We start from the raw sequence: 22344 nt of genomic DNA, 5'->3' as shown, positions 1-22344 counted from the left end.
TGTTGGATTTAGCTCAAATCCCCAACTTCCGGTACAATCGTTGCTGTTTCGTTGTGCGCAGTGGCCATTGTTGACAATACTTTTGGGAGAATTAGTGGAGTTTTTACGTTATCATGGGTTCATCGAAGAAGCACAAGGAAAAGGACAAAGACAGGGAACACAAGCGTAAGAAACACAAACGATCTCGCAGCCGGTCTAAGTCGCGGGAACGCAAAAGTAGACGCCACCATTCACCTGAAAATCCAGAACGTTTTCGAGATCGAGAGGGTCGAGAGAGAGATCCACCTGAAAATCCAGAACGTTTTCGAGATCGAGAGGGTCGAGAGAGAGATCGCTATCATGGAGGAGCAGCAGTGGATGCTGACGATTATCCACCACCACCACAGCCACCAGAGCCAAGCTTTAAAGAAGATTCAGGTAAGGGTTTAGGTAAGAGCAGCCGCTCACGTATCGCGTGCAATGTTTGAAATTGAAATGCTACTGTGTTAACTGTTATGTTAAATTGTTGATGGAGTGCACGTCAGATTCTGAATAAAGAAATGTTCTTCCAAAATATTTTAAATCGACGAAGAGACGCTGTTCGCAGGTGTCTGCCATATTTTCAAGCCACAGTGTGAAGGCCGCAACAGCGGTTTTTTGATAGATTCTTGCCTGCGATTGAATCGCAGAGAGAGACACGGCTGCATCGTAGCTGACACAGAGTTTCTGTGCCTGCCAGCGCTGAGCGCGCCAGTGCAGAGAGCTTTTCCAGCAGAGCCAGTTGCCTCCATAAATAACACAGCTGTGGACAGCGATAAGTCCCTGGCGGATACGCTCCCGCTCAAAACCCATAAAGAATGATAAGTTTTGTGTTTCACTATTTGTGCTCGGCGCGTTCATCACATCGTAGTGAAATACACATAACTGGAAAGTACACACTCTGGCCTACATGCACTTGCATTTTAATAGCATTGACTGTATATAAACGTGTTTGTCAAGATGCATGTGAATAAAGGTACGCACCGAACCAAGCATTGCGTTTTTCATTGTTTATGAAAATTCGGTCAAGTTCCATCACTCCTCGACAGCGCATCGCAGTACGTACATCAAGGAAATAACACACACTTTAAGTTCATCATGCCTAGAACAAGTTCAGCTTAACAGATTGCTCAAGCGGTGAAGGGGGTGACAGCAGGAGGGTGGGGAATGCAGCCAGTAAAGCTGACGCGTCGCGGCTTGTACTCCATTGAAACTACACCGTTTTGGCTGCGCGCGCTGTCCGTGCGGGCAGTAAACAGCGCAGGGAGAAAGACACAACACAGTTCGGACAGGCCTACACAGTATGTCACTAGAATGAGTAATCTTGCTGCTGATACTCCACCTCACCTATTTTGTCACTGACACAAGCGCGATCTGTATGATTTGCTGGCTACAAAATAGTCCTTGTCAAAACAAAGATATAAAGTGAATCAATCACTGTTTGGGTACATAATCGATACACCTCACACTTAGACGTGGCCGCGTAAGTGTTAAACATACTGTTATTATGGAGCATAAATTGTTTCAAAAACACAGAAAGTTTGCAGTCACATTTCAAGTATCCGATGCAAAACATTGAATTCTCGCATCGGTTTTGCGATAACATAATACATTATATCCGAGGCATTACACACACAGTTTCTGTTAGTGTCATCAAACACGCACACGGGTCCGAGCATTGTGTTGCATTTTTTCCGATGAAGGCATTGCCTCGATTCTTTTCATCCATCTATAACAGCTCCTGCACATTCTTTTTGAATATTTTGTGTCGACATCTTCTTCAATGTTCAATCCATGAACCTGCTTGATAACACGTGTGTGATTGCAACATTTCATTGAGGCAGATGCGGCTTCATCCCTTTTAATAGATTTTCTGCCACACACTCTACAAAGAGAATGTAGTCTCTGTTCATGTAACTGTTCTGTATGCACTTGGTCCGCTTTATTTGCCATTACACGGGTGGTTACTCACTTCACTAAACCGCGTAACATTTCACTACACGCTGATAGTAGTCTTCATGAGACATATTGGGCGGGGATATAGCTCAGTTGGTAGCGAGCTGGATTTGTATTCAGTTGGCCGCTGTCAGCGTGAGTTCGATCCCAGGTTCGGCGGAAATTAATTTCACAGAGTCAACTTTGTGTGCAGACTCTCTTCGGTGTCCGAACCCTCCCCCCGTGTACACTACATTGGGTGTGCACGTTAAAGATCCCACGATTGACAAAAGGGTCTTTCCTGGCAAAATTGCTTAGGCACAGTTTATAATTGTCTACCTATACCCGTGTGACTTGGAATAATAGGCCGTGAAAGGTAAATATGCGCCAAAATGGCTGCAATCTACTGGCCGTATAAAATTTCATCTCACACGGCATCACTGCAGAGCGCCTAGAACTGTACCCACGGAATATGCGCGATATAAGCCTCATTGATTGATTGATTGATTGATATAGAGAATGAGAAAAGAAATAAAACATAGGCAATCAAAATCATGTGTGCCACCTGAGATACTGACACTAGCATCGGATTAACACTGCTGGCTTAGCGGAGGTCAAATAAAACACCGAGTCACTTTTGAGTCAATAAGAAACACTATGAAGCACATCACATTTTCTGGTTTTACTTTTATTCAGAATACATGCCCAGTGAACAACGTCCACGATGGAAGTGATATCGTTAGCGGGCGGATGCGCTGCTTTTTACTTAAAAACAATTTACATTCCAGAGATAAACTCTGGCCCCTGCAGAGACAAGCGAGCTGAGGAGACTATAAACATTAGCCGAGGTGTGCGGCGCCACGCTGACCCTTTATCGCACCTCCCCATCAACACCCTTTCACCGCTTGGGAAAATAATGAGGCTGTGCTTGTTCTACACATGCTATGCTTTGCGGGGGTGTACACATTTTAATTGTGTTTTTTGCGATGCGATGTCCACGGACGATGGAAGTTGATGATATTTTCAGAAAACGAAGAATACAACACACGGTCGCAAACATTTACCTTTATTCAAATGCAAGCTTACGCACACAACCATGGTCAATTCTTATAAATTTTATATGAGCGTGTACTTTAAGATTATGAATGTTTTAGTACTGATTAATAAACGCATAGAGCAACACAAGTGAAAAACAAAGCCAATCAGTTTATTCACAAAGACAGCGGGAGATTGCCTGTAGCATTAACGCAGCGTGACTCATCACAGTGCGTGCCTCCAGCCGCGTAAAGACAGTGCAGCATACAGACACGGCTCGGCTGGAAACTAACTGTTCATCCCAACCGTTGCGGGAAACAGCCGTGGAGAATAAAGGCAGGTTCTAGTTACTAGTATCGTATTTAGTGGCAAGAGAACCACTTGCGAGTGATGTGTAGTTGGATGGTATGTGAAAATCGTTCTGTGTGAAGAAGCAAATTGTTTAGTGAGACCGCCCCATTACGTTTTAAGAAGCATATAAAACTCAACTGAATGGGATGGAAAATCACAAAGCATTTGTATGCGTGTGGTTGTGTGTGTGTTTCTGTGTCACTGTCAGTCAGGGGCTCACATCCATGAGAGGTGGCATATGACAAATGTCCTGGACAAAGCAAAAGTGATAGGACATTTGTCCAGAACAAAAATAAATCAATAGAACATTTTTGACTCACATGCGAAGCAAAAGTGAGTCTATGTACTCACCCGAGTCGTCCGTCCGGACGTCCGGACGTCCGTCCGTCCGGACGTCCGGAAAACTTTAACGTTGGATATTTCTTGGACACTATTCAGTCTATCAGTACCAAATTTGGCAAGATGGTGTATGATGACAAGGCCCCAAAAAACATACATAGCATCTTGACCTTGCTTCAAGGTCAAGGTCGCAGGGGCCATAAATGTTGTCTAAAAAACAGCTATTTTTCACATTTTTCCCATTTTCTCTGAAGTTTTTGAGATTGAATACCTCACCTATATATGATATATAGGGCAAAGTAAGCCCCATCTTTTGATACCAGTTTGGTTTACCTTGCTTCAAGGTCAAGGTCACAGGAGCTCTTCAAAGTTGGATTGTATACATATTTTGAAGTGACCTTGACCCTGAACTATGGAAGATAACTGTTTCAAACTTAAAAATTATGTGGGGCACATGTTATGCTTTCATCATGAGACACATTTGGTCACATATGATCAAGGTCAAGGTCACTTTGACCCTTATGAAATGTGACCAAAATAAGGTAGTGAACTACTAAAAGTGACCATATCTCATGGTAGAAAGAGCCAATAAGCACCATTGTACTTCCTATGTCTTGAATTAACAGCTTTGTGTTGCATGACCTTGAATGACCTTGACCTTGGTCAAGGTCATGTAAAGGTCAAGGTCTAGCATGTGAGTCGTATGGGCTTTGCCCTTCTTGTTTTTGTTTGCAACAAAATGTACATTTAATTAAACTTGACTAGTTTCTTGTCACAAAGGTAACAGAACAATTAATAGAATAATTTTTTTGGCAAAATGGTAACATAAAAAATCAAAGTTATAAAAATGTGTTGTTCTGTCTCTGAGGTAATGACGACAATTTTCTATAAAAAGCACATAAAGTCTCCCCAAGTTTCGTCTGCTTGGAGAGACACATCGCTTCGCAAAACATTGATGAAATAGCAAATCAAACTGTTGTAAACTGGAAAGTACTGACAATGTCCGGATCAAATGAAAGCATAATCAGACAATGACCACTTTGTGACAAAAACAATAGGACATATGTCCTCTTGCATGAAAAATGTATGGGACATTTGAAAAAAATATCTGTGTATGTCCGACGTGGATGTGAGCCCCTGGTCAGTGTGTGCATCTGAAGAGTTTAGATGTAAGGTTTCTGTTCGCAACAATGTTCTCAACATTATCAATTCTGCGAGATGTGACTTTTTTTTTCCACCTTCAGATTGGGGCATATGGTTACGACATCTGAATTTTTTTGTCAACGATCTTGAAGGCTGTGATAATGCTTCTATTTCCATGTGTGCACAGATTAAATCAATCTTAACATTGATAGTCACAGCTTATGAAGTTATTAGCCACAGACAAACACACACAAGCATGCATACATTGACACACTCATGCCCGCAATCAACAGGATTCATGCAAGCTTACGCATTTGTCAATGAACAGTAAATTATTTAATTCACATGGAAACGATCACTAAAGTATCTCAGTTATCCCCCACACACAGAGTTACACGCATGTATGCCTTCTCTCCACACGCATGACCTTGGGTGGGGGGACATCTGTTTTTTTCCTAGAAAAAGTCTGTGATGCAAGGGCAAAATTAGCAGTTAATTGAAGGAGATTTCTCAGCTGGTACAGGCGAACATTGTCTGTGTCTTCTCCGTAGAGCTATACAGTATTGGCGTTAACCGGTAATTATCGTTATTTTACCGGTTGAAATGAGAAAATACAGTTGTACGGCTTCGCAGAGTGGACACGTGTTACGTCTTTCGAAGCAAACATTTGGATTCCTCTCATTTTTGTGTGTGTTTAATTTTGAGTGTCAAGTTGACACATGTTGTACAACTACAATTGGCAGAGAGTAAACGTTGTTGTTCCCAAGGAAAATCCTGCCATCAGATGAGTAAAGGGGAGAACAAATTGCTGGCATTGGATACAAGGGTTGATCCCGTTTTTTTCGGTGTCCAAGCATGTCATCAGTTGTCATTGCGATATGTATTGCCAAATACGCAATTGCAATGTAGTGGAACGCGATATAGTGGAAGTTCCCTCTTCCTTTTTCGTGACCATCTGATATAGTTCCACACAAGTGGCGTCACATACTGAAAGAAGAGTAATACTTACAGTTCTGAGATTCTTTCAGTGTTACATTGACGCTTACATGTGGCTAAATTGCCTCCTTTTCCATAGATCTCTGATTTCAAGTGTTTGTTCATAGTTGACAGTTATTGTGCCTTGTTACTACAGGGTTACTGTTAGTGATGTCAGGTAGGCGAATGTTCTTTTACCCCTACAAGTTTTTATCTGCTTTTTCAAACACAAATTATTTCTGGACTTGGAAGGGTGTGGATGCTAGTAATTGTTTTTGTTATTTCACTGGAAGTGAACTGATTTTTTAAAGATGCATACATCATTACATGTAATGATGTATTGATTCAATATTTTTGTGTTTGTCACAGGTGATGCTAATTTTGGGAAGGAGCAGCTGTCACTAAGCATTGAAGAAACAAAGTAAGTGTTCTGTTATTTGTAAACTAATATTGGTGTTACTATTGTGTTACAGTTACACAGTGTTACTATTAGGCTTACGCGGCTTACCTCTAAAATCAAAAGTGTTACTGTTATGTTCAATTGCAAACAATAAATTGAATAAGCTGTGTTCAGAACAAATTAAAAGCATTGAACTGTAATTGATAAGAAGCGTGACTGAGTTTAGATCAGGGCTGAGGTCCACGAACAAAAGGTGTGTGCCAACCAAACGAGAGAGAACAAACCGCAGGGTCTGATTGGTTAATATCACATCAAATCTCATTCAACCAATCCAACACTGCGGATGGCTCCCGTTTGGGTGGTAGCTTCCTCGTACACCTCAGCCCAGATGTCAAATGTAAATTTGTTCTTACCTGCTGCTGTATTAGACAGGTTAATGTGCAGAAACAAATGTCATGTGGGTGGCACTGAGAGCAGTTGTCTTGTATGTTGGGCTTGGAGGGAGGGGGATGTGTTTGCTGAAAATGCAAAATCTCTCCTTTGCCTTAAGTATCGTAAATTGTGTTATTTTTCAGCAAGCTTCGTGTCAAGCTTGGATTGAAGCCACTTGATGTTGGGGGTTCTACAGGTAAGAAGATAAATCTCTTTTGTGTGTGTGTGTGTGTGCACCCATGCTTATTTTATACACTTTATGCTTGAACAGGTTGATTGCTAAAAAAACAAAACACCCACACACTTGGCAATTGCACCATGTTTATTTTCATTGATTCATCACTTTACAGATACATTCACATTTTGGCTAACAGAAGGATTTATTAAATATATTATGAATATGATGCACTATGATAGGAGGATAAACACATTTATTGTTTATTTTTGTCTTCAGTAATTTGGATGGGTTCAACTGATTGAGAAAGCATTAACTTTGATATCTGCTGCATGAGGATTTTTTTTTCTCCCACTGATTTCATAATGCCTGATGTTCAGACGCAGATGGCAAGCCAAAGGAAGACCAGGATGTGCATAAGCCCGCCATTAACTTGGCGGAGAAGAGGCGTAGCGAGCAGCTTCGTGAGAAGATGAAGGTCATGCAGGATAAACGCAGGGTCAAGGAAAAACTCAGGTAAGCCATATCTCTTTTGCTTCCTCTGTGTGTTTGTGTGTTTCTTGCTTTTTTTCCATTATTATTTGACTGGTGTGTGAGTGTGTGTGTTTAAAAGAAGGACGTTAGATGCTTTACCTCACCATTTTCTGAATGGTGTGTTGTTCGTGCATGCACACATTTTGCCAGCTTCAGTCTGGCAAAATATTGTTATTTTATTGCACATTTTAAGCAGAAAGATGTAAGATGACGCCATGTATCTGTTGTCTCTTGAATGCACAGGTCCGTGAAGGGTCTTGGTGACAGTGATTCTGGTGATGAAGGTGCCATGGCTTGGGTGAAGAAGAACAGGAAATCCCAGAAAGAAAAGGAACTTGCTCAGAAAAGGGTATGTTCTCTTGTTTATGCTCATGCATATCATTGTAAGTGTTTGTGTGTGTGTGTGTGTGTGCTTGTGGTGTGTCCGTCTCAGTGTCTGTTCCCATCTGAGTGTATGTGGGTTGCTAATAATGCTTGTTATGCATGCGCGTAGCCATGGTTGGTAATTGTAAATTATGATTTTGAAGCTGAGGAACGCTTACACAGTGACATTGTAATGTTTATGTTTGTTTGTTTATTTGGTGTTTAACGTCGTTTTCAACCACGAAGGTTATATCGCGACGGGGAAAGAGGGGAGAGGGGATAGAGCCACTTGTCAATTGTTTCTTGTTCACAAAAGCACAAATCAAAAATTTGCTCCAGGGGCTTGCAACGTAGTACAATATATTACCTTACTGGGAGAATGCAAGTTTCCAGTACAAAGTACATTTCTTACATACTGATACTGCTTGACTAAAATCTTTACAAAAATTGACTATATTCTATACAAGAAACACTTAACAAGGGTAAAAAGAGAAACAGAATCCGTTAGTCGCCTCTTACGACATGCTGGGGAGCATCGGGTAAATTCTTCCCCATAACCCGCGGGGGGATTTATGTTTGTGTGTGTGTAAATGACAAAGAGAGACAGAGAGTGTATGTGTGTGTGCGGGCACAAAAACGACAGAGGGAGAGTGTGTGTAGGTGTGTATGTGCCTTCAGATTGAATTGCTTTTAACAGCTTTTCTGTTTGTTATTTTCAGGCCAAGCTGTTAGAGGAGATGGACGAAGAGTTTGGTATAGGAAACTTGGTGGACCAGGAGCTGGGTGGTGCGGGAAAGGTAACACACGTTTTATGTTTTGTGTTTGACGTTGTGCTTTATTCCCCTTTTAATTTCTGAAGAAAATGTGTTGTTTTCTGTTTTGTGTTTGACGTTGTGCTTTATTCCCCTTTTAATTTCTGAAGAAAATGTGTTGTTTTCTGTTTTGCATCAGAAGCTCTCGGTCTTTTAAGACCCCCAAAAGAAAGCTAATCCGGTCTTAAAATGGAGGTACATTTACAAAGGTCATGAACAGAAAATACAGTCCACCTATATGGAAATGGGCACCTGACCCTTTTTGACTCACATGCGAAGCAAAAGTGAGTCTATGTACTCACCCGAGTCGTCCGTCCGTCCGTCCGTCCGTCCGGCCGGCCGGCCGGCCGTCCGGAAAACTTTAACGTTGGATATTTCTTGGACACTATTCAGTCTATCAGTACCAAATTAGGCAAGATGGTGTATGATGACAGGGCCCCAAAAAACATACATAGCATCTTGACCTTGCTTCAAGGTCAAGGTCGCAGGGGCCATAGATGTTGTCTAAAAAACAGCTATTTTTCACATTTTTCCCATTTTCTCTGAAGTTTTTGAGATTCAATACCTCACCTATATATGATATATAGGGCAAAGTAAGCCCCATCTTTTGATACCAGTTTGGTTTACCTTGCTTCAAGGTCAAGGTCACAGGAGCTCTTCAAAGTTGGATTGTATACATATTTTGAAGTGACCTTGACCCTGAACTATGGAAGATAACTGTTTCAAACTTAAAAATTATGTGGGGCACATGTTATGCTTTCATCATGAGACACATTTGGTCACATATGATCAAGGTCAAGGTCACTTTGACCCTTATGAAATGTGACCAAAATAAGGTAGTGAACCACTAAAAGTGACCATATCTCATGGTAGAAAGAGCCAATAAGCACCATTGTACTTCCTATGTCTTGAATTAACAGCTTTGTGTTGCATGACCTTGACCTTGGGTCAAGGTCACATGTATTTTGGTAGGAAAAATGTGTAAAGCAGTTCTTAGTGTATGATGTCATTGCTATGTAAAGATCAAGGTCAAGCATGTGAGTCGTATGGGCTTTGCCCTTCTTGTTAGGTTTAGGGAAGTTGAGGCAGCAAATCGATCAATCAATATGAGGCTTATATCGCACGTATTCCGTGGGTACAGTTCTAAGCGCAGGGATTTTTTTTTGTTTTTTTGTTTGTTTGTGGAGTGGGGATGGGCAATGCCTTCATACCTTTGTAAAGCGTGAAAGTAGGGGGGGTCCACTGCATCCTAGAATCTGTGTACAGATTGTTTGTCGATGTTGCATATCACAGGGCATAAAGATGTAAATATAATATTTGAGATGATTTGCATACAATTACCAAGACACTCCTGGGCATTCTCACACAAGTTGCCAGACTCATGAAACTCCTATATTTTTTTGAAATTTATTCACTGGTACACAGTAGCAATAGGGCAATAGCAAACACATCCTATTCCTAAAGCATCATTAAAGGTGGGCCAAATACATGAATGTAACTTTTGTATAAAATGTAAGATCCTGTAAGTGTAAGGGAAGATTACTTGAAAGCTTGACTTTCAGGCAAAATATGATTTTCTTTTTTCGTTTCTTAGGGTCTCAGCAAATAGAGATTATATAGCTTTGTTGATTATAGAGATTATGTTGATTTGTTTTCCAGAAAAAGTATACATCCAGGGATCTGAGCGGCTTGCGTGTGGAACACAACTTGGAGAAGTTCAAAGAAGGTTCTGGCGTCATCCTTACTATCAAGGATAAAGGTAAGCAGTTTTCGTCTGATTTTTAGCAGGTTTCAGTAGCTTTCTGCTGATTGCAGTTGTCGGTGAAGAATGCTGTACAGTGGAATTCATCGTTTACTACATGTACTTCCATTGTACATAGACAAGTATCTTCACTTCAAGAGATCCACCACTGGATCATGAGTTAAGGGCACATGGATAAGACCCTCCCTCCATTTGGTCACATGCCAAACACCAACACCCTGACTGCTTGCTTTGGGAATTTGGAATTAAAAACAAAAATTACCGTACAAAATTTGTCTTAAGAGTTTACAATGGAACCCCCATTTTAAGACCTCCAAAAATCTGAGAGAATCAGGTCCTAAAAACGAGGGAGTATGAACATTGAACGTGAATTGAGAGGTTATGGAAAGAAAATTGGAAATTCAACGTCTCAAAAAGGGGGAAGTCTGAAATTTTGGGCTCTTAACAGGGGGGGGGGGGGGGGGGGGGGGGGGGTGCCACTGTACCAAAATTACTGAGTCCAGCATCTGCATTCGTTTGGTGGCCATGTTTTCAGGTGTTCTTGACGAAGAAGAGGATGACGTGCTGGTGAACGTCAACATCCAGGATGATGAGAGGGCTGAGAAGAATGTGGAGAACAAAAACACAAATCCAGACTACAAACCATATGATGAGCCAGAGTTTGATGAGTATGGCATGGTGAGTGCATCTTTGTGTAATCATTTTAACAAATGCAGGTTTGTTTGTTTGTTTTTAGTGAATGTGTGTGTGTGTGTGTGTGTGTGTGTGTGTGTGTGTGTGTGTGTGTGTGTGTGTGTGTGTGTTTAGAGAAGAATAATCATACTACTGCTTCCTTGTGTGGCGGGTGACCATTTTGCACTTCAGAATGTGTTGGGCATGCAAGAGTTTGGAAAAGTAATTAATCCAGAATGTGCGTGTGTGTGATCTGAAGAAAATGAATGAAAATAGGTTGCGTTGCATGTGTGACAGTTTGGTTTAAGGGAGTATGTTTTGAGTTGTGGTGCTATGTTTAGGTAGTGTGTGCAAAGGCAATGCAAATTCAGACTGTTTGTTTTAAGTGTAGATAAAAATGTCTGTTAACTCTTACCAGTTCGGGGGTTTTAGGGCATATTTTACAGTGCTGTTGGTGCGTACTTGCTGAGTGGCTATCTGGGGTCATATTCTAAATGAAATATAAAAAGTTATATATCAAATGAAAGGAAAATGAATAAGCTTTTCATATTTGCAAAGAGAATTGTGCTATCTTTAAAGGTAAAAAAAAGTTATGGGGGTGACAACATGATTTTTGTTGAAATTTGTATGCCCATTTTTTGGAACACGTGACAAACACAAAGAAGACATTTTTTTTGTGTTCAGTTTATTTTAGATATGCTGCTAACTAGTCTGTTTTGGCATTCATTTTACATAACATAGCAAAATTTTATTGAGTTTTACTGATAAACAAAAAAGTTATTGTCACCTGAATACCTCCACCCAAATTTCAAAGTTGGACGTTTCATGACATACGCATGCCTAAGGCAAAAAAAAAGAAAAAGTCTGTTTACGGCATCTCGACCGATCCTATTGTTTCGCGCCACCCTAGACTTTTTTGGGGGGGGGGGGGGGAGTCTTTGTTTTTTGGCAAAATAACTTAAAAATATGTTTTTTTGGAGGGGAAAAAAAGGTCTTTGTTTTTTGGCAAAATAACTTAAAATATGGAAATAGTGGAAAACTACAGGGGGCGGGGCATCGTAAGCTTGCTTACGATGTGTAAGGGAGCGAACTGGTAAGAGTTAAACATGTTTTTTGTGTGTCTTTTGTTTTAGTTGAAGGCAAAGGATGTACTAGACAAATACGACGAAGAAATTCATGGAGAGAAAAGAGAATCGTTTGTTCTTGGTAAGTTGTACACTTTTTATTGATACTGTCATCGGTATTTTGTTACATAGAGGGGGGAATCGAGACGAGGGTTGTGGTGTATGTGTGTGTGTGTGTCTGTCTGTGCGTGTGTGTGTGTAGAGCGATTCAGACTAAACTACTGGACCGATCTTTATGACATTTTTCATGAGAGTTCCTGGGAATGATATCCCCGGACTTTTTAAAAAATTTTTTCGATAAATGTCTTTGATGACGTCATATCCAGCTTTTTGTAAAAGTTGAGGCGGCACTGTCACACCCTCATTTTTCAATCAAATTGATTGAAATTTTGGCCAAGCAATCTTCGACGAAGGCCGGACTTTGGTATTGCATTTCAGCTTGGTGGCTTAAAAATTAATTAATGACTTTGGTCATTAAAAATCGGAAAATTGTAATTAAAATTATATTTTTATAAAACGATCCAAAATTACGTTCATCTTATTCATTTCCTGATTCCTTCTTCTTCTTCTTGTCGATCACTCAGATGGAAACGCCGGTTATTTCCTGATTCCAAAAACATATAAATATGTTATATTCGGATTAAAAACAAGCTCTGAACATTAAAAATATAAAAATTATAATTAAAATAAAATTTCCGAAATCGATTTTAAAACAATTTCATCTTATTCCTTGTCGGTTCCTGATTAAAAAAAATATAAATATGATATGTTTGGATTAAAAACACGCTCAGAAAGTTAAAACGAAGAGAGGTACAGAAAAGTGTGCTATGCAGCACAGCGCAACCATTACCGCACTAAACAGGCTCGCTAATTTCACTGCCTTTTGCACGAGCGGCGGACTACGGTCATTGTGAAAAAATGCAGTGCGTTCAGTTTCATTCTGTGAGTTCCACAGCTTGACTAAATGTAGTAATTTTGCCTTACGCGACTTGTTCATTTATAGTTTCATTTTCTCATAAGAGAGCAGTGCAAATAGATAAATATCAGGGAATGGGTGTGCGAGTGAGAAGAAATAGGATTGCAGACTATTAGCATGCTGACTTCATGAAAAACACACAGGCAACAAAAAATCAGTAAAACTAGAACATTGCAAAATGATTACACTGCATAAGCTAATACAGAATCAGCTTACTTGTTACGAAAGGTTAATCTATGGATGCCTCCCGCACACAGCAAATTGAAGCTGGTTGCCAATCACATTTTTTTTCTGGCAATCAACAACCACCTTCAACTTGGCTGAGCGCAGAGTTTTCTCTTTCTAGTTATACCTGGCCAGCTTTGGAGACGCATGCACGCACGTACGCACACACACACACACACACACACACGTACACATGCACACACACACACATCTGCTGATCATGTACTCTCCAACTCTTGATTTTTCCAACTTATCTCCTCTCTGTCCCTGCTAGGACATGTTATTGCAAGTGACAGCAGTAGAAATTATTGGAAGTGTCCCAGGCAGAGCACACATCAAGAGGATTGCTAAACATGTCAGAATGTCTGATTAGCCACCCCCTTGATCTTTGCTACTACCCTCAAATCTCTGCATCTGTTGTCATTCCTTCTTCTTGGTTGACCTGTAGAAGAGTAACGAACATTGTTATTTAATCAATTCAATGAGATACGACAATGACCAAACAAACTGAGATGTCCCTGCTTGACCCTCTTTTCCAAGGTGATATCCCTGTCTTTAAAAGCGGAACAAGGTTTTGATAAAACATCACAGAGCGAGTCAATGGCATCGTGTACATGTTCTGTCCCTTCTTAAATAAGTCTCCCGAGCAAATGACAAAGAATTCCAAGAATGAAGTTTGTCTGTGTTTCTCACTCATATTAGCAGTAGAGAATTCGCTCCAAGGTCACTGCTGTTTTATAAAATCATTTAGCTTTATGTTTATCATTTGCAAATCTTTGATAATTCCGGTTACAGGTTCAGGAGGGAAGTATGATGCAGAGCAGGAACGAAATATGGAAAGAATACGCAGAGACCTTAGACGACAAGGGGTAAGTTTGGATTGTCTATTATTATCTTGATATTCAGTCTTGATATTCAGAGGGTTGGGTGTGTGTGTTCAGTAATGCTATTTTGAAATGTTATTGTATTCTGCTTAACCCCTACAACTTAGTTGTTTTGCTTTTAGTTTGAGTGAGATTCAAATTATGAATGATTTGAAAAGTTTCTGCTTAATTCTCTTGTCTGGACCGAAAGGTTCTTCAGACAAAAAACTGTATCTGATGAAGATGTTCATAAATAAGATGCTATTTTGGTCTAGGTATGGTACTGTAGTATATTTTAGCTTTTTTTGTGGCTTCTTGACTCATCAACGTGTGTGTTTTTTCTCCATTTTCTTGCAGCAAACTTTGGCAGTTCCTGCTCCAAAATTAGCAAGAGAGTTCATGACGCACAAAGAACAGGTAAGTCTCGCATGTTCTGGGTTCTTATCTGGTGATGCTTTTGTGAGACAGGTGAATTACATTGCAGTAGATGTGTAATTTCCTGAAACATATTGTGTATTGTTCTAGTTAGATTTTGTTTCCGTATCTCTAAAATGCCCACCCGGCCTTTCATGTTTTTCTAATTTTTGTGTGTCCTTGACTTGATTTTGTTTTGTCTTTAGTTGTAGTTTACATGGATTAAAGAAAAGTTAGGCTGAAAAGAGTAACATATTTCTCTGTTGTAGAGAAAGAGCGTTAATGCTATGAAAGACAAGAGGCGAAGCCTTCAAGGCTCCCGTAAGAAATCGACAAACAGTAACACAAACTCAATCACTCCGTCACACATACACACACACAGCCTAGACACGGTGCAAGAGTGGGAGACGCTAGATCTAGATCTGTCTGTCTGTAGCCTACTTACGAGTTACGGGGACACGACTGCCACTGAGATCGACACTGCCCTTTCGACAGCGCTTCCTCGCGCAGACACTGAAAACACTCTGTGCAGATCAACCTGTAGGAAATCTCCTTTGGTATCTTCTTTATCTATTTTTTTCTGGAGCCGCTACGAAACCGAACAATGTGAAATCGTCTTCCCCGAATCGGCGAATGCAGCTCGGTTAGAACTAAGAAGTGAATCTATACCACAATCCTTCACGCGATCTGACCTAACCTTGACCCCTGACCTGGTCTACATACTATACACAACACAAACCAGTCACCTGTTTTTACCCCCCCAAAACCCACCACCACCCGTTTTCTTTGGATACACACTTTATCTACATACGTGCCGACGAAATGTTGATCATTGCTTCAATACTTTGAAGCTGTTGCTTGGATAATAACCCGGTAAAATTAGTATTTCGGTGTTCAGTCAAATGTTAAAGTTTCTATCACACACGCACACACGCACGCACGCACAGACAGACAAAAGTTAGCATCGCATAGGCTTCACTTACGTGAGCCAAAAAACTAACCATCAAATTCCCCCCCCCCCCCCCCCCCCCCCAAAGAACAGACAATAATTAGTGTTGGAGTTGCTCGATCAATTTATTTTGACTCTTGGCATTACAGGCAGCCACAGCCAAGTTCAAGAAGGTGAAGAAGAAGATACGCAAGATCAGGAAGAAGGAAGTGTTGAAAGCAGACGACCTCCTTCCACTCCCAGATCAGATAGCTGAACCTACTGACTACGGTTCAAGGTAAGAACTTTCCGTGTCTCCAGTCGGGATTTTGGACTCATCCGAGGAATCATTAAACAGAGAGTTTTTGTTTCTGATTTATATAACTTATGACGAAGGTGAGTCGTTTAAGCATTTATTTTTCTTGTTATTTGAAATCTGACCAAGAATGGTCTTGCTCAGAGGAATACATCCAGACGGGTTCCATATGGTGTCTACTATCAAAAAGGGCTGTGTTGTTCCCGAAACCTCAATACAGCCTGTATCACTCAAAATGCATGTGTATCCAGTGTTGTTCTAAGGCCTTTGATCTTCGGTCACTGACACATATTTTTTTGATCTGACACATTGTTTTGACCTCTGGCCAGTCGGCAGTCTGCTAGTTTGGTTTTCTGAGGGAACCAATTTTTTTGGACCCAAGACATTTGGACCTGTAGATATTTTTGAACTGGGTTCAAATTTTCAATCCAGGTCCAACTTACCTATTGAGCTTTAAAAGTCTGGGAACAACACTGCGTTTCTACAGGACACTACAGTGGAACCCTCTTTCTTAGACTTCCAAAAATCTGAGAAACTCGGGTCTTAAAAAGGAGGGAGTCTTAAAATGGGGGTAAATTTACAAAGGCTATGAACAGAAAGTCTGAGAAAAGAGGGTCTTAAAAGGGGGGAAGCCTTAAATTGGGGGGTCATAAAAGGGGGGTTCCACTGTACAGTCAACTTAATTTTCAATCCAGGTCCAACTTACCTAGTCGGCCTAATCTTTTTATTTTTTTAATAATATTTTTTGTCAACCTAATCTGACCGCTTTCTCCTCACAGGGCACACCGTCGAGGTGCCGACCCCAGCCTGAAGGAGGAGGAAGAAGTGGACGACATGGAGGTGGGGGATGGACAGGGGCCACCACCGGCCCAGGCTCTGCAGGATGATGACGCCGCCTTCTACACAGGCATTCTACCGGTCAAGGAGGACCCTGCGCCGGTCAAGCAGGACCATGGAAGGGCACGACCCCCACTTCCCAAAATGCCCCCACCCCCGCCACCGCTTGGACGACCTCCCAACGCTGCCGATGATGATGGTGAGGAAGAAACATTTTTGACAATTTTTGTTATTAAAAGAAGTTTCTGTCACTGATCTGTAAGAAATTGTGTGATTTCACATTTGTCAGCCTGATGAGGGTAATGATTGGTCTTCGCCTCGTTGTTGTGCAGACGATGTGATGGGTCCGGATGAAGATCTGAGTGGCGTGGCAGTGGAGGAGGACATGCTAAGACAGGAGCTGCAAGCCACGCTGAACAAAACACGCCGTCTACAGCAGCGACATGAGCGCAAACTGGGCGTTGAAAAGGTACGGCCTATTGCTCTGAGACGTTCAGCAACGAGAGACCTTCAGCAGTCATTCTGCTTTTCTGTGAACTTCTGATGTTAAAATGAGAAAGGGATAAATGTGTTCATATTACACCATTTTAATAATAAATAATAATAATAAATAACTTTTCTATAGCTACAGTTTCATTCTAAAACAAACAAAAATTGAACGAGCATACAAAGCATACAAATAAGATAAAACAACAACAACATAAACACCAAGGAAACTGGGCTTACATGTAAAGTCCATTGGTAAATTACTGTTTCAAAGTTGTTGAAGAGGGATGAAAAGGGCCAGATAATCACGCACACACAGTCACAAAATTGTAAAACAAACAGAAACAACAATGAAACAGAATTTACACATTGTCCTCTGCTTTTTCAGGTGATTGAGAGTATGGTGAAAAAGGAGGAAGACATGGATGCCAAATCCTCCCGCTCTGGCGCCAAGAAAGACGACAAAGGCGTCAATATCATTCTCAACTCCACGTCTGAGTTTTGTCGTAGCCTGGGCGAGATCCCCACCTTTGGGCTGTCTGGAAACAGAGAGGAGGAGAGAGAAGAGATCATGGTGAGTTTGCGGTTATGTTTAGCACTGGATGAATTAGACAAGTTGGTGAGGATTGTGAGGATGGTAACATTGACGATTTGCTTGATTGCAACTTTTTGTTTCTAAGTTCATTTGCTGAATAAGAATGGTAAAGTTGAGATCGGTCAACTATTTACTTCTGCAGTTGTGGTTGCTCTAAGAGAGCTGATAGAAGATAATAAAAGTAATAATTGTGACCAGACAAATGAAAAGTCTGATGATGATGCGGTGTTGTTCTCAGGCCTCGGTCTTCAGTCATTGACAAATACTTTTTTCGACCATCCGATTATCTTTTACATGTAGGAAGTCTTCTGACCAATGATATTTCCTATGACACAGACAAGTGTTGTTGGGAACAACACTGTGGTGATGATGATGATGATGATGATGATGATGATGATGATGATGATGATGATTTCAGGACCTGGAATTGGAGTTGATGGAACAGAGAAAGCAAGAACAAGAAATGGAAGAGCAAGCCAGCGGCTGGGCGGAGGTTGATATTGACACCAACCCTGTCAACATTATGGTCAGTCTAGGGTCATTTCTTACTTGCCAATCCAGCCTATCTGTCTGCGCCTGCCTGTCAGTCTCTTTGTGTGTGTCTTTGTGTATTCGTTTGTCAGTCTTTGTGTGTGTGTTTTTCCGTTTGTCTTTTTGTCTGTATGTCAAAATGGTTGGGTCATTGCACGTTCTTGGAATGTAAAAATTATGTTCTGTCTGTGTTTGAGTGTACTTAGTATTCTGTGTCTGTATCTTGATGTGGCTCTGTTTATTTGTCTGCCATTCTGTTTATTTGTCTACCGAGAGGGTAAGACTTGTTCCATGTGCTTTGAACATCACATTTCATTTGAGGAGCAGAGAGCATTAGCATTTTCTTTGGGGTCGTTTGTCTGCACTGACCCATTTTGTTTTAGGAGTACACAACAGCTGGGGTTAGACAGAAAATTAAAAACTGAATTGCACTGTTTCATCCTGAAGAAGAGTCAGATAATGATAATGTGATAATGTGATTTCAGTCAGTTCAATGGCTTCAGAACTTTTTTTCATTTGTGTGTCATTTTAGGGGGAGGAGCAGTCAGTGTTGGAGGAGGAGCCTATCGTCACAGCAAGCATTGGTTCAGCTCTCAAGCTGGCATTAAAAAAAGGTGAGTGACTTGAAGAGGGTAATTAGTCACTGAAAAAGGAAGAGTGAATGCTTCTACTGTTGGTACAGTGGGTGTGTGTGCGTGAGTGAGAGCGTTTGTGTGTGCATGCGTGTATGTGGGTGTGTGCGTGCACGCGTGCGTGTACACATGGCTTTTATTATGACACTAAACATCGACACTGGACTTACACAGCTTGGTATTTACACCTTGACAAAGGAATTTTGTTGTTGTGTTCAGGTTACTTGGAAACGGATGAGGATGCGAGGTTGGCCGGGGTTGGTAAAACCACAAACATTCAGGCCCAGAACTACAGCATCGAGGACAAGAGATATGAGTAAGACAGTATTCATGTTGTTGTTGAAGAAAATCAACATCTGATGAAAAGTTATCATAACCTGTAACTGCAGTGAAGCAAAATTGATTTCATCAAGACAATGTTCTTACCTTATGTGGATATTTTCTTTCTGATAGCTTTTGAAGGAAAGTGCCAGTAAATATTTGTATACTAAGCATTACCCCTATTTGCCCGAATTTACAATGTGCCCTTATGTATAAATGAATACACCACATATGCATGCATTGAGTGTTTGTTGTTGTTCTTCTTGTGTGTTGTTTATTGAATGGTTTGTTGCCCGTTAAAACAAGTTTCCCATGATGTCAGCTGATGTCCTACAGGTAGTGAAAGGGTTATAGTAAAGAGGTCATAATGTTGTTTCAGCGATCTAGATGAGAAGTACCGCAAGCGGGACCGTTACGGAGGCGGCATGATCACAGACTTCAAGGACAAAGCCGGATACAGGCCGGAAATTCACCTTGAGTATGTGGACGAGGGAGGCCGCAGTCTGAACCCCAAGGAGGCCTTCAGGCAACTCTCCCATCGCTTCCACGGCAAGGGATCTGGCAAGAAGAAGACAGAGAAACGACAGAAGAAAGTGGAGGAGGAAAATGTATGGAATGCTGGTTAACGTCTCTCTCTCTCTCTCTCTCTCTCTCTCTCTCTCTCTCTCTCTCTCTCTCTCTCTCTTTTCCTGTTTTCTATCTGTGTTTTTCTGTCATCTCTCTCTCTCTCACACACACTCTCTCTCTCTCAATCACACGCACACACACACACACACACACACACATATAAATGCCTCCCCACGCACAGAGACTTCAAAGTGAACAAATCATAACATAACTTGTGCAGCAAAATAACAGTATACCGATCCATTTGTGCTAGCTGGCCTTTCAGAATTGTCCCTTTTGTGAGAAACATTGCGGTATGAACACCCTTTAAAAATAAATTTCAGTTTCTTAACTGTGTTTTTTTTTCTTCTACAGCTGATGAAGCAGATGAGCTCCACAGACACTCCGCTCAACACACTCAGCATGTTGAAAGACAAGCAGCGCTCGGAGAAGTCTCCTTACGTCATCCTCAGTGGAAACAAGACTTTCTCATCCAACTCGTGAGTAAACTTTTTAATTTTACAGGCAATTTATTTTTTAAGGGTTTGGTTCAGGTATCTTTTCTGTTCTACTGATAACTTAAGTCATCCTCAAATTTGCCGAAACAGCCATGATAGTTTTGTCAATTTTCTGAAGTTGAAGGCAGTCTTTGGCGTCACCTTTCCCCTGATTGCAAACAAAAGTTTGGCAAATGTGCCAAAATGACAGCAAAGTTTTTGGCGATGTAAAAGAGGTTTGCAAGTTTACAGACAGCTAACACCCATGACATCCATGCTACATCCTTTTCTTCCTGTTAACCTTATGTTAAGCAATGAAAATATCCAGAGTAACCTTTACATACTTCTTCTTCTTCTTCTGCGTTCGTGGGCTGAAACTCCCACGTACACTCGTGTTTTTTGCACGAGTGGAATTTTACGTGTATGACCGTTTTTTACCCCGCCGTTTAGGCAGCCATACGCCGTTTTCGGAGGAAGCATGCTGGGTATTTTCGTGTTTCTATAACCCACCGAACTCTGACATGGATTACAGGATCTTTTTCGTGCGCACTTGGTCTTGTGCTTGCGTGTACACACGGGGGTGTTCGGACACCGAGGAGAGTCTGCACACAAAGTTGACTCTGAGAAATAAATCTCTCGCCGAACATGCGATGAACTCACGCTGACAGCGGCCAACTGGATACAAATCCAGCGCGCAACCGACTGAGCTACATCCCCACCTTTACATACATCTCTAATGCTTGTACAGTGGAACCCCCCTTTTACGACCTTCATAAAGCAAGTCAGGTCTTAAAAGGGAGGTAAAATTACAGAGGTTATGAACAGAACATCTGAGAAAGGAGGGTCTTAAAAAGGGGGAAGTCTTAAATTGGAGGGAAGGGGGGGGGGGTGGGGGTCTTAAAAGGGGGTCCACAGTTTACCTTTTTTGGGGCACAGTTTCCGATTTTGTTGATGCATGTACCTGATCTGTATGTTGCAGACAAACGTTGTCCAAGCCCTTCTGATCAGGAGCATCCTTCACAGCTACAACTGCCTGCACGCTTTTATGTCCAAGATGATGTGTGCAATCTCAGACGTTGTCGTACTTTGCAGCTGCATACACCTGGTTGTGTGGTAGCATGTGAACATTGTCATTGCACCAGTGTGTTCTGTCCCCGAAAAAAAAAAATTACATTTTATTGTCAAGGATTCAACATAATTGTTATACAGGCATTAGATTTGTTCAAAGCTCCAGACATCATTTGTGAGATCCTCACATTGCACGATAATTATTTTGAAAGATTTTTGTTATAACAAAATATTCATGGGAGTTCAGGATTTTTGTGTGTGTAAATGTTCATATTTGAAAGATTAGTTATATCTCAAAATGAATAATTAAAGAGGGTCTTGCGAGACATTGCTCAGGTGAAATATTCAGTGAGTCTTTCGACTATTCATGGCAGTAGACAGATAGCAGAAGTAAGATGGGGTGTCAAGTTTCAGACAGTACCAGTCACCAGCACAGACAATTGTTTCATATTGAATGAAAGTCACAGACACTTGCCTCGAGGAAGGCTGAAAGTGTTCTTGTGTGTGTGTATATAATGGTGTATGTTAATAGGAGTATGCTTTTATTGATAGTATGTGTAGATTGTGAGTGTATGAATGTGAAAAGACTGGTGTATTAAAAATTGGCAAACAAATGCTGACAGTCTTGTTATTATTGGATGTATGGAAAGGAGGTGCATGGACATCATTGGCTTTGTTGATTATCTTTTTTTTCTGAGTTAACTCTGATGACTTTACATTTCAACATACAGACATAACCCTTGTCCTTATTTCCATAGAACTTTATCTTACAAAAATGTAGACCATTAAAAAAAGGTAAAAAGGCGTACACACACTCGCACTTGCACACATGCACTCGTACACGCTCCCACTCGATTCCAAATTGAAAAAATGCCAGTATCTATCATCTTCTGTGGTTCTCTGTCATCACTTTGAGGATTAAAAATCTTCTAGTGTGAAAAAGTCTGCTTTTATGTGCTGCATCCACCCTGACTTGCAT

General features: G+C 41.0%; 1 protein-coding gene across 1 annotated transcript; it reads left to right on the top strand.

Moving 5' to 3' along the window:
* The first annotated feature begins 8 nt into the window (after window positions 1-8).
* LOC138953156 (U4/U6.U5 tri-snRNP-associated protein 1-like) lies at window positions 9-21979 on the top strand. The gene is made up of 21 exons (XM_070324954.1): window positions 9-417; window positions 6166-6217; window positions 6772-6824; window positions 7184-7319; window positions 7581-7686; window positions 8420-8497; window positions 10172-10271; window positions 10810-10952; window positions 12080-12152; window positions 14067-14140; window positions 14492-14551; window positions 15647-15774; window positions 16572-16828; window positions 16962-17098; window positions 17504-17689; window positions 18129-18236; window positions 18774-18855; window positions 19093-19189; window positions 19574-19802; window positions 20176-20300; window positions 21277-21979. Exons 1-21 carry the CDS (start codon window positions 114-116, stop codon window positions 21299-21301), a joined length of 2553 nt encoding a protein of 850 aa, XP_070181055.1. The 5' UTR covers window positions 9-113; the 3' UTR covers window positions 21302-21979.
* The last annotated feature ends 365 nt before the right edge of the window (window positions 21980-22344 follow it).

The sequence above is a fragment of the Littorina saxatilis genome, linkage group LG17 (genome assembly GCF_037325665.1).
Source record: "Littorina saxatilis isolate snail1 linkage group LG17, US_GU_Lsax_2.0, whole genome shotgun sequence".
Taxonomy (NCBI): domain Eukaryota; kingdom Metazoa; phylum Mollusca; class Gastropoda; order Littorinimorpha; family Littorinidae; genus Littorina; species Littorina saxatilis.
The sequence above is the reverse complement of the archived record's forward strand: the minus strand, read 5'-3'. Positions and strand labels throughout refer to the sequence as shown.

Coding starts and splice junctions, on each gene's coding strand:
- LOC138953156 (XM_070324954.1), top strand. CDS start 114: ATGGGTTCATCGAAGAAGCACAAGGAAAAGGACAAAGACAGGGAACAC. Junction 8,498..10,171: donor AGCTGGGTGGTGCGGGAAAG/GTAACACACGTT, acceptor TTTGTTTTCCAG/AAAAAGTATACATCCAGGGA. Junction 17,099..17,503: donor GCAAACTGGGCGTTGAAAAG/GTACGGCCTATT, acceptor CTGCTTTTTCAG/GTGATTGAGAGTATGGTGAA.